This window comes from Podarcis gaigeae (assembly GCF_964106915.1).
Source record: "Podarcis gaigeae genome assembly, chromosome: 15".
Classification (NCBI taxonomy): domain Eukaryota; kingdom Metazoa; phylum Chordata; class Lepidosauria; order Squamata; family Lacertidae; genus Podarcis; species Podarcis gaigeae.
The window spans coordinates 12,097,617-12,110,287 of NC_139692.1; the positions used below are offsets into that span (position 1 = coordinate 12,097,617).

A 12,671-nucleotide genomic window follows, 5' to 3' on the forward strand; every position below is an offset into this window, starting at 1 on the left:
TAAATCTCAAAGATAGGTCACAGAAACTGTGTGTTTTGCTACTGCGTTTTTGCCTCACAGATGCCCCGTGGGGGAAAGAGGGAAATCAAGAGAAAAATCATACCCTGAAATTTGCACACGCACCCTGTTCCACTAGATGGGAAGAGAGAACCAATGGGCATACTCACACAGCAAACTATTTCATATCCAACACTACTGGTTCTGTTAATGCCACACAAGAGCTAGGAAGGCACATGGGGGAGAAGGTTGCTGTTAGTATTGGTTAAGGATTGGTGGGCATGTTGGGAGTGGTGGTGGTAGAGGAATTGGGGTTCATTCTATCATGACCAGAGTTCCACTTGACTCTTTGCAGGAGCAGTCAGTGAGAAGGGGCAACGCCACGCACTAAGGTCTCCGGGCAGTGACATCGCTGGTGCTTCCCAGGAAGGAAAGGGGCATCAGTGGGAGTGCTGGATGGGCTCTGGCCATGTGCCCAAGCAGTGCCAACTTTCCTGCTGCTCCAGCAACATCACTGCAGGGAGGTCAAGTGTGTAGCAGCACTGCTCCTGGTTCTTTGGGAAACTGGTTCATAAGTGTCCCTTTCGGTATTACCAGAGGTTGATGACTTTAGGTATGACTTTCATGGTGGAGTTTGATGCTCGTATCTTGGCATGATGATATTAAACCAGCCTCTCAGCCAGGCAAAGTGATAGCAGAAAACAAACCACAAAGTCTTTCACTACCTAAAGTTTCCCATCTCGTCTGAACTGAGGAACTATGGCAAGCGCCTGCCAAACAAGCCAGGATATTAAGCTAACCTCAAATCATGGTTTAAAATCCTGGGGAAGGCATGTCCAAAGTCCGTTTCAGGGGCCTAATCTGGCCCATGGGTCGGTTTAATCTGGCAGTTTATTTCCTTGGGTAAAATCCTAAAAAAACCTCTTCAATCCTAAAATATCCTAAAAAAAGAACTTCAATTCTAAAAAAAGGATAACAACTTTGGTAGGCCCTCCGGTCGGCCCTCACGGCCCTTCACTTAATCAAATCTGGCCCTCTTTGAAAAAAGGTTGGACACCGCTGTCCTGGGTCCCACCTCCCTACCCCCCGCCAAAGCAGCTAACCACAGCTTGGTTTAGACGATCCAGAAAACTACAGTGAAATGGGTGGCTTTCTCTTTTGTTTGCTCTTGCAAAGGGAAGAGCAATTGGGTTGTTTGCGTATGCAGGCAAGAGCCTTTTTCGTTTCTTGGCTTTTTAAGTGGTTTGAGCATGGTCAGAACATCTGCAGTCCCAAGGATCCCTGGCTCCTGCATGCATCTTCAGGGCTACACATAATAGTCTTCCCCAGCAGAAACTCCACTGCTTAATTCCAATGTTTAGTTCCAAGAGCACTTGGGTTGTGGAACATTTGTTGGGGGTGACTAACTGGGAAAAGTTCTGAGAAATCAGTGTGTTTCAAGCTATAATCCTTTGCTTGCTTACCTGGGAATAAACCCCATTGAGCATAGCAGGACTTTTCCATGTACCAGACACATTCAGATCAACTGAATTTGGGATGTAATCAATCTAATAACGGGGTGATCTGCAGTGCTGTTACAGATTTGTTACAGTGCTGGATCCACAACCGCAGCTCTGTATCTACCTTAAATTTCTTTTCTTTTTGCCGCCACCAGAATTTTTTTGTGTGTGAGGCCAGATCAGGGCTGCAAACTAGGGGTTAGCCATTCCTGAAGTAAAACATGTGTAAGATGGTTGAGTGCTCTTTTGAGGAGAATTTCAGTCTGTGCATGACTGCCCCATGAGCTGCTGGCGCATGTCAAAAACGCCCTGTCAAACATGTCTGATAAAAGCCCCACCAAGAATGGAGCATCACTATCCTGGATTTTCCAAGCATGCTCTGTAGCATGCTACTCTACAGGTAAATCTGACAGCACGTCGTGCAATTCCAGCGTAGCAGTAGCACATTTCAGAACAGAACGCCGCCATCTTGTTTTGCTTTGTGCGCACTCAACTGGCCCAAGATGGCAGCATGTATTGGCAGGGGAATTCAACAGGGCTTCACTGGCAGGCTGGTAAAACTTAAAATTCAAGGGAATCGGGGGGTGGAAATTTTTAAAGCACCAGTGAACTACAGGTCCCTGGAGTCATACATTCCAAAATATTCAGCCTCTGCAAACACCTACCCTCGTTTTCTTCCGCAGGAGCCGCACCACCCTCGTACTTCTTTGAACACCACACGTGAAAGGAACTGGAAGGGGAAGATATACTCAGAGTTAATGATGGCAGTGGCTGTTTGGTGCATGCAGACAGCCCACCCAGCGTTTGTCCATGGCGCTGCAATGATGTCTCTGTGCTAAAGACACCAGGAGCTGCCTTATACCTATTCAGACCCACGGGTCAATCCCACTCAAGCTTTCATCTGCTGCATGAGGGGGGACTGCTCCCACTTGCCCCACCAAGCCACAGTTGCTGTCCATACCCATTGTCTTATACTGAGTCAGATGTTTTGGGACTACAATTCCCATCATCCCTGACCACTGGTCCTGTTAGCTAGGGATGATGGGAGTTGTAGTCCCAAAACATCTGGAGGACCGAGTTTGGGGATACCTGGTATACACAGACTGGCAGCAGCTCTACAGAGTCTCAGTTGGGTGTCTTTCCAAGCCCCAACTGGAGATGACCAGGATTGAGCCTGGTAGCTCTACCACTGAGCTACGATCCTTCTTCAAAATTACACACAGACAAATGCAGTTGGAAAGCAAAGTTTTCATATAGAGCTGCTATTTCTCCATTGGTCTACCTAGACCAGTACTGTCAACTCTTGACAGACAGCAGTTTCCAGAATCTCATTTGTGGTTCTTTTTCAGGTCGCTGTCCTGAGATCCTTTTGACTGGAGATGATGGGGAATGCAACCTGGGACCTCCAGCAAGCAAATCGTCTGCTCTAGCACTGAGCTGCAGGTGGTTCCCAACTTAGGTCAGGATTGGTGTAGCAATATCAGCTGTTCTCAAGGGTTTACCCAGCTGAGGTTAAATTTGGTAGGATTCACCCCTTAGCTAACAGCAGGGATGGAGACCTCTGGACTTTGTTCATCTCCATTCTCATCAACACCAGCTTGAATGGCCAACCATCAGGGATGAGGGGAGTTACAGGTCCCCAAAAAGTCCTACTCAGGTGAGACCCCTTGAAATTAATGGACCTAAGTTAGTTGTGGCACAGGACAACTCTTGAGTAGGATTAGCACTAGATATAACCCATAGTCAATCAACATCTGGAGGGCCACCAGTTCCTGATCCCTTAGTTCACCATATCAAAAGTCTGTGCAGACAGGGGCAGTAAGGCGACATGGACGCCTCACAGAACGGTTGGGTTAACAGAGGAATTTATGTGGAATGCTCTGCAAAAGGAAACTCACTAGGCAAGCCAGGAGATCGGCGGCCATCAACATGTAGAAGACATTGTCCCAGCCGGTGCGAGAGATCAAACCTGCCAGCAGGGGTCCAAGGGCAGCACCTGCAAAATGAAAAAAGAATGATGCAAAGGACCAGCAAGCAGCCAAGAGTGAAGCCCAGTTCATGGCAATATGGAAGGCAGGCTCCTTCTAGCACAGATGGCGCAGAAAACCTATGTCTGCAAATCCTATATGGTGGTGGTGCAGGAAGACTCAGGAAGTTAGAGATGACCAACATGTACTCACAGATAACAACAAAAGGCTTGATGTGCTGGAACACAGCAAAGGTTCTTCTAGCCAGGACTATGCATCTAACAGGGGGGCAGCCATATACCCTGAGCTCACAAGAAGCACATAGTGGCAAAAGCATTTGGTGATCTCTGAATGTGGGGGTTCTGTTTGTAGCTAACATGGCTGACTGCTGTTGACAGACTGACCATTTACAGCAGTGGTTCTCAACCTGTGGGTCCCCAGATGTTGTTGGACTACAACTCCCATCATCCCTGAGCTCTGGCTTTGCTAGCTAGGGGTGATGGGAGTTGTAGTTCAACAACATCTGGGGACCCACAGGTTGAGAAAAGCTGATTTACAGCATGGGTAGGCAAACTAAGGCCCGGGGGTTGGATCCGACCCAACTGCTTTCTAAATCCGGCCCGCAGATAGTCCAGGAATCAGGGTGTTTTTACATAAGTAGAATGTGTCCTTTTATTTAAAAGGCATCTCTGGGTTATTTGTGGGGCCTGCCTGGTGTTTTTACATGAGTAGAATGTGTCCTTTTATTTAAAATGCATCTCTGGGTTATTTGTGGGGCATAGGAATTCGTTCATTCCCCCCCCCCCTTCCAAAATATAGTCCGGCCCCACACAAGGTCTGAGGGACAGTGGACCGGCCCCCTGCTGAAAATGTTTGCTGACCCCTGATTTACAGGTTGATTTCCCACAGAGGTAGGGAACCATGGGTGTGACCAGGGATGTTAGAGAGCCGTATAGATTTGTCTCAGACATATAGGAACACAAGAAATGGACTTCTACTGAACCAGCCATTGGGCCATCCAGCCCAGTGGGGTCTACAAGAGCGGGGGGCTACTCTTCCCCAATTCTCGGGATGAGGGCGCATGACAAAGTTGGTGTGGGCATCTTTTAAAAAAGATAAAGTTTACTTGGGGTAGGGGGTTGTTTGAGGGGGTAACCAAAACCCTTTGGCACTGCAGAATCACAGTGGGGTAACTATGGGAGCAGTCAGCTTAAAAATGTATTTTGATTATGATGATACTACTTTAAAAATCACACATTTGGGGAGCCACAAGAAGTCTTTTGGCATTACAGTATCACAGTGAGCGACCTAAGGAAGCAATCAGTATAGCTCCGGCCAAGACATGATGGAGAACAGCAGGAACCGGGAAAAGATAGACGTAACATTTTACAAGGACAGGAAGAAACATCACGGACAGAATAATTGTCACACACAGGAAGAACAAGGATATAGTTTGATCGCCTCACTTGCAGTTTTATGAATCGTTTAATGTGTCAATACGAATGGAAGTTGTTAATGCTGCAGTTGTTGTATAAGGGATTGTCATTTTGACCAGAGTGTAATTGAAGTTTTTAAGATTTTGGAACACATAAATAAAGTAAAACTTCAAACCGACAACTCTAGCATGTAGGGGGCCACCTAAATTATGCAATTTGATATCTGAATGATTCATATTAGTAATTGTGTTATAATTTGGCATTGTTATAATGAGGTTATTATTGGATTGTAATTGAAAACTAATAAATATATTATCAAATAGAAAAGAAAAGGAAGCAATCAGTATTTGCTTTTTTAATGAAGTGAAAATAAAGTATTTTGCCAGCAGAGGAGCAATGAATTATTAAATAAATAAATAAATAAATAAATAAATAAATAAATAAATTAAATATATGTATTTTGAGAAGCCTTGAGGAACCACAAAAACCTCTTTAGAGCAGACGCACTTGCATGCAGTTTTGCATCATATGGGTGAGTAATGTGGCAATTAGCCCCACCCCTTCTCAGGGCAGATTCAGCGCTGATATGGGCTGGGTTTGAGACAGAAGTGGGCCCAAGGTGTGGGACTAGTAAGTAGCCAGTTATCACCACATCTCCCTGAATAATGGTATCCTTTGGGGAAGAGGAAAAACCTCTGCCCCTCTGAGGCTTCGTACAACAAAACACTGGATGAGGCTCAAATTAACTCCTAGACCAGGTGTGGAGAAACTATGGCCCTCCAGGTGTTGCTGGACTGCAACTCCCATCATCCCTGGCCAATGGCCATGCTGGCTGGGGCTGATGGGAGTTGTAGTTCAATAACACCTGGAGGTGCCAAAGCTTCCACACTTGGCCTAAGCTTCTTAGCTACTGACCGACAGATCCCGTTCCATCAATGATGGCGGTAACGGTGGCAAGGGCCTTGGCGTTTCCTTGGAGACATTCGTGAGTGCCCTGGGATGGAAAAGGAGAAAAAACAAAGAAAGATTACAAGGTTAAAGGAAATCATCACACATGAACATTGTAAGGTTCCTGTTGCTCTGGAGGGCAGGACTGGAACCAGTTAGTGGGCGAAAAATTCAGGGAAGTGGATTTTAGTTAGCTATTAGGAGGTTTAGATGACGTGGTAAGCCAAACCATAGCTCAGTTCAGCAGAGCAGCAAAATGACTGGAGAATAATAATAATAATAATAATAATAATAATTCATACCCCGCCCATCTAGCTGGGTTTCCCCAGCCACTCTAGGCAGCTCCCTATAGAATAATAATAATAATAATAATAATAATAATAATAATAATGCAACCAAACATTAAAAACCTCCCTAAACTTAGTGCACACTTGTGCTAAGTCATGGTTTGCTTTAGCAAGATGTGTGTGAGCCAAGCCAGAGATCTAGGTTTCAATTGATTATTCCAAAATGAGTTAATTTTGTTAAATTGTAAGGCTTTTAAAAGTATTTTTAAAACCAATTCAAATCATTTTAAGATTGTACGCATTGAAGGAAACATGTTGAATATATATAATAGCAATGAACTTTTTTTGGGGGGGGGGATTGCATTGAAAACGTTTCCCCTAGACAAGCCAACACTCAGTGCTCTGAGCCTGTATTATTTTCCACTTTGTTCTAAAACCATCCTGGCTACATCTTTTTTCTTCTTTCTTGTACACTAACAGCTGCCATGAGAGGAGGGATTTGCCGAAGGGACAATTTTACAGCCAATAATTAAAAAAAATAATAATTTCCAGAGTACCTGGAGAATGTGTAACTGATCTGTGCCAGATTAATTCAGATCTCTTCCAAGTTTTGAAGGCTGTGTGCTGGAAGGTAAGAGCTCTCCTCCTCCTCCTCCTCCTCCGGAGGCTCTCTCAGCCAAGGTGTCATGTTTACACTGCGTGGAAAGAATTTCCTATTCTATTGCCCAAAGAAGAAAACTGCTGTGCTGTGTGTCTGCGTGTTGAATCCTGTTCTAGGAATGAGTTCAAGGCCTGAAAGGCTCAAGTCATATGAATGCCCTTAATTGATGAATAAGAAATGGTTGCAAGGGACGAGCCTCAGAGAAGAAAATCAACTGCTTCAGACAATCGGATCTGGGTTATAGCTCAGCAAGGTATTCGTCAGCTATAATTTAATATCCTGGCTGATTCAGAAGCTGGTAACCATAGTTTCCCAGTTTGCATGAAACAGGAAATTAGAGGCTTCTCGGTTTAAGCACGGATCCTGACTAGTGTCCAAATGTGGGGCCGCTGAATTGTCTGGGAGCCAACCCGGGTTGTTAGCTCAAAAGGCCTCTGGAGCATAGCTGTCAAGTGTCCCTTAATTGGAGGGACAGTCCCTTATCCCAGCGCCATGTCCCACTGCTGTCCCTTATTGATGGATGTCCCTTAAATTTCCCGGGTTTCAAAGGAAGCAGCTCCTCTCCCTTCGTTTTGTGCGAAAAGTGGTTGCTGCTTGTAGTTATTTAATTGCAGTGTTTCATCGGTTGGTATCTTGAGCAGCAACCTCTGGAAACGAAGGGCTAAAAACCGGCGCTGCTCTCCAAAATTATCTGGTCCCTTTTAACTTCGTATTTCAGCTGGTTGACTAAATCCCTTATTTTCACGGCTGCTGGTCCCTTATTTTCAAATCTGTAAGTTGACAGCTATGCTCTGGAGTGAACATTTTTGTTTCCCAGTGAATAACAAGAACTTTTGGGGGCAATTCTTACCAAGTCCGCTGACACCGCAGTTGTGATGAGAGCGTACGGCCCGTTGACGAGGGCGCCGCAGATAATTAACATCACTACAGAGAGAAAGAAAGAACAAACATCAGCCACGTCACCTTGCCGTCTCAATTTATTTGCTTCCATTTACGAATCACTTTGCTACAAACTATCCCAAAGCAATTTTAAGTCAATGAAAAAAGTGCATCGGAAACGATGGCTGTAGATCCCTGGGGGAACACCTGCTCTGCAGGAGCAGGGTCCCAGGTTCAGTCCCCAGCATCTCCAGGGGGAGAGCTGTTGCCAGCCAGTGTAGACAGTACTGAGCTAGATGGGCAAATATTTGGACTCAGTAGAAGGTGTAATCACTGAAGCAGTCAAATACAATATTTCCTGTTGCCTAGAGTGGACACACAGGGGAATGTTGCTCCAGCCAGGAGGACTTCTTGTCACACCTGGTCTGGAGCATCCTCCCCGTATGTGACCAGGTAGATGGGCAAGACCCTAAGGTAAAGGTAAAGGGACCCCTGACCATTAGGTCCAGTCGTGGCCAACTCTGGGGTTGCGGCACTCATCTCGCTTTATTGGCCGAGGGAGCCGGCGTACAGCTTCTGGGTCATGTGGCCAGCATGATTAAGCCGCTTCTGGCGAACCAGAGCAGTGCACGGAAACGCTGTTTACCTTCCCGCCAGAGTGGTACCTATTTATCTACTTGCACTTTGAGGTGCTTTCGAACTGCTAGGTTGGCAGGAGCAGGGAGCGAGCAACAGGAGCTCACCCCATCATGGGGATTCGAACCACCGACCTTCTGATCAGCAAGTTCTAGGCTCTGTGGTTTAACCCACAGTGCCACCCACGTCCCTGGGCATGCAAACCCTATAAAAGGGCTAGTCATGCAGCCATCTTCTTCTTGGACTCTTCTTTGGCTATTTGGCTCTTTTGCTGCTCTTTTACCATCTTTTGCTGGCTCTTAGCCATCCATCCTTACAGAGGATGGAAGCCACAAGGTAAAAAGTCTGGGGCCTGTGTGTTAGGGATTGTAGGACAAGACCTGCCAAGAAAAACAAAGAATTTATTTATGTATGCCACAACAGTGGCAAGAGTCTTGATAGCACAAGGATGGAAGAATGAGGAAATCCCAACGAAAGAACAGTGGCAAGAAAAACTGATGAACTATGCAGAGTTGGCTAAATTGACATATAAATTACGGGACAAGGATGACTTTAAGGAAGAATGGGAGCTTTTTACAAATTATCTAGAAAGACAACAAAATGAACTGGACTCCTTGGCAGGTTTGAATAAACATACACAAATTTATTGGTTGATAACATGAGAAATAATGTAAGTATATGTAAAATTTTATAACATGCAGAGAATACTATGTGCTGAGAAATCAGAGAGAGGAGCTGAGGGAAGTCCGGGGGGGGGGGGGGGAGAATGGAAGAGAGGGGGGAAGGGGGAAAATTAATGTAAGCGATTATATGGTTTGTTAATTTGTTATGTTGAAACTGTTAATATTTTTATTTTTTTTAAAAAAGACTTCTTTTCTCTACAAATGTAACTGTAACCACAGGATTAAAGCCTGCCTTCAGGATACTACTGTAAACTGAATGCAAATAAACTTTACCATTACTTTTAAAGAAGACTGCCATGTTGTTATTATTTTTAAGAGGGAAATAAAGGGAAATTTACCAGGAACAATCCAATCCTGACAAGCCAAACTGGATTGCTCAACTTAAACGATTCTAAGAAATCCACCAACTTGCTTCTAGCAATGTGCAAGGGAATGTGCTCTGCTACTAGCTCACTAGCGTGAGTGAGGAGGGATAATATCTAATCAATATATCCTCTCCTACTTCCCTCAACATTCCCACAGAAGGCAGGTTCTTGTGTTGGCAGTGGGCATGGGTAGCAAGTGCAGCTGGGCAGGGCTATCAGGATTAGGCTCCCTCATGCAGCAGATGGGTGCTTGAGCGGGATTAAATATATTCTCCAAGTCTGTGAAGCAATTTGCTAGCTAGAACACCTTCACTTGTAAAGTAGAAGGCGACACTCAAATCCCTACCATACTGCCAGCTCCAGATAGCCTGGTGATATATTCAGAGAACATTTATTTCCCTGCACAAAACTGAATCAAGAACAGCAACAAAGGGACCATCAGGGTCCAGTGGCAATGTGAGAACTAGCTCCGAGGTTTCTTGGTGGAAGCCAGTGCATGCCAGTGGTGAAAATCTCCAGAAAGTAGTGCAACTTTACCTATTGATGTTGCTAGTCCATTCTGGCCAACATGGTTGTAGGCGAAGAGCTAGAAGAGAAAGCAAGGCAGTGAATGAGCATTTTCATAGAGGTTCAACAAGCAGTCCCAGGGAACTCTAGGAATTGCAGCTCTGTGAGGGGAATAGGGGTCTTCTAACAGCTCTGAGCGAACTCAACAAAAGCTCCCAGAATCTTTTGGGGAAGCCATGAGGGTTTCAGGGGTGCTTTAAATGTAGGGTGTACTGCAATGTGCTCTATGTGGGTCTACTTTTGAAGGTGACCCGGAAACTACAACCAATCCAGAATGCAGCAGCTAGACTGGTGACTGGGAGTCGCTGCCAAGACCATATAACACCGGTCCTACGTTTCTGAGCACAATTCAAAGTGTTGGTGCTGACCTTTAAAGCCCTAAGCGGCCTCGGCCCTGTATACCTGAAGGAGTGTCTCCATCCCCATCATTCAGCCCAGACACTGAGGTCCAGTGCCGAGGGCCTTCTGGCAGTTCCCTCGCTGCGAGAAGCCAAGTTGAGGGCCTCCATCAGGGCCTCTGGGACATTGCTGCTGCTGCTCTTGTGAGTGCTGGGAGGACCGCTCCCTCTCCTGCCAACTCCATCTGGCCTAGGGGGTGGGGCTTGCACTCACCACCACACCTTAAGAGGCCTGAGAGAGGCCTCCGGGACATTGCTGCTCCACCCCCATCGTCCAGCCCGGACATTGAGGTCCAGCTCCGAGGGCCTTCTGGTGGTTCCCTCCTTGTGAGAAGCCAAGTTACAGGGAACCAGACAGAGGGCCTTCTTGGAAGTGGTCCCTGCCCTGTGGAACGCCCTCCCATCAGATGTCAAGACAATAAGCAACTATTTTACTTTTAAAAGACAACTAAAGGCAGCCCTGTTTAGGGAAGTTTTTAATGTTTAATGTTTTGTCGCTTTATTATTATTATTATTCTGTTGGGAGCCACCCAGAGTGGCTGTTGGGAGCCACCCAGCCAAATGGGAGGAGTATAAATAATAATAAATTATCATTATTACGTGTTGACATGGTCAAGTCATGCATAGGAAGGGTGAGAGGCTATCAAACTATGATCCACTGGGATCTGGCCTTGCCCTCTCTACTTTTCAGTTCAGCCTTTGCCAACCTGGTGCCCTTCAGATGTTTTGGACTACAACTCCCATAAGCCCTAGCCACCACAAGGTGGTGTAGAAAAACGGCGACTAAAGTAAGCAAAGGGCACGCCCAGATGACTTGTTTATTGAACATTCATCTCCATTTGCTCTCAGGGAACTTAGATGACGTTGGCTCTTTCATGAGCATTCATTTGCGGGGATGTTAGAGGATGTCCTGCCAAAGCAAGTGTTATCCCATTTCTCTTGAAAAAAGGTCCAATTATTTGGGGAAGTAGGTTTGTTGCACAAGACCTCCCAGCCACCTATGATTGCACAACCTGAAGCTGCGGGTATGTGACCCAAAAATAGCGACTGCCTAAAAGTGCCTGGACAAGCAACTGGTGTTTATCACCTTGCTGCCTCTGAAGCTGGAAGTGCGCAATAGGGAAACTCACCATGGGAACAGCCAAAATGAGCATCGTACAGCATGTCGTGCCCCTGCCACCTGTGTAGTCAGAGATAAGACCTGCCAGGATGCCTCCTGCAGGGGGGGAAAAGTCACAGTTCACTTTCGGAAGTTGGCAAAGAGTGGAGAATGTCAGGTCTGAGAGCCATGAATTCACTTATAGGCCTTCGACAAGCCAAATAAATATCAGATTTTCTGCTTTACCATTTAAAGTACTCCTTTTTACATCCTAAAATATCAATGACTTCCCTTCTCTTCCTCCCATGTTTCATTTTACATATCAGAAATCCCTGCATATTTTACAAAAACTATACCATTCAATATTCCATTATTACATCCATGATAACTTATTTACACTGTTGAAGTTATCTTGATGCTGCCAGCATTTTCAGCTGCACAGAGTTATTTCCCATATATTCAATAAACGTTTTCCAATCGTCTCTAAATGTATATTCTTCTTGTTCTCTTATTCTATATGTTAAGTGTGCAAGCTGCACATATTCCATCAGCTTAAGTTGCTACTCTTCTTTGGTTGGGACTTCACTCATTTTCCATTTTTCAGCTAACAACATGTGCCGCAGTAGTGGCATACATAAATAACCTTTTTTTTACACCTGGGAATTTCCTTCTGAATTATCCCCAACAGAAAGGACTGGGTTTTTTTTTTTTGGGGGGGGGGAGTACTTTTGAACATTTTTCCCAATTCATGATGTATCATTTCCCAATACTCTTTTACCCTTTTAGAAGTCCACCACAATGAAAGAATGTTCCCTCAACCTCTTTGCATCTCCAGCACTTCTCTTATTCAGTCTTACACATCTTAGCGAGCCTACTCAGAGTTAAATACCACCTGTCAATCATTTTCAGGTAGTTCTCCTTCAAAGAATAACACGCTGTGAACGTCAAAGCACTTTTCCAGAGTTCAGCCAAATAAATTTGCAGACAAAACTGAGTCTTTTTATAATTTACTGCAGTAATGAGCTCCAGGATAATGTAAACCCATTTGCCGTGCCTTGAAACCCAATGATTTTCAGTTGTCGTATCTGACTTTGGCGAAGTTTGTTAAATTTGCTTTGTCTGTTATTAGTTCTGGATATTCATTTTCCTTTGGCTCTGGATAATCAGACTTCATCTTGCTTTGTTTTGTTTTGGTATCTATGCACACAAATATAATTACACTACTAAAATTAAATTTTTTAAAAGAAAA

At 45.0% G+C, this 12,671-nt stretch overlaps 1 protein-coding gene across 6 annotated transcripts in view; it reads right to left on the reverse strand.

The window, feature by feature from the left end:
* Positions 1 to 12,671, reverse strand: part of SLC37A2 (solute carrier family 37 member 2) — a 59,427-nt gene that overhangs the window by 5,771 nt on the left and 40,985 nt on the right. For 2 of the 6 annotated variants that reach the window (XR_014558138.1, XM_083713624.1), the window contains exons 12-18: positions 11,454 to 11,539; positions 9,896 to 9,944; positions 7,646 to 7,719; positions 5,815 to 5,893; positions 3,395 to 3,492; positions 2,162 to 2,226; positions 168 to 221 (exon numbers count right to left, since the gene is read on the reverse strand). Coding sequence is in view for 4 of the 6 variants with exons in the window: in XM_083713624.1 (XP_083569750.1) it covers positions 176 to 221; positions 2,162 to 2,226; positions 3,395 to 3,492; positions 5,815 to 5,893; positions 7,646 to 7,719; positions 9,896 to 9,944; positions 11,454 to 11,539 (497 nt within the window). In the remaining 2 variants the exon portion in view is untranslated. Of the gene's footprint in view, positions 1 to 167; positions 222 to 1,087; positions 1,782 to 1,851; positions 2,227 to 3,394; positions 3,493 to 5,814; positions 5,894 to 6,679; positions 7,241 to 7,597; positions 7,720 to 9,895; positions 9,945 to 11,453; positions 11,540 to 12,671 lie in introns of those variants that run through there. The other 4 variants (XM_083713625.1, XM_083713626.1, XR_014558139.1 and 1 more) reach the window with 3 other exon arrangements.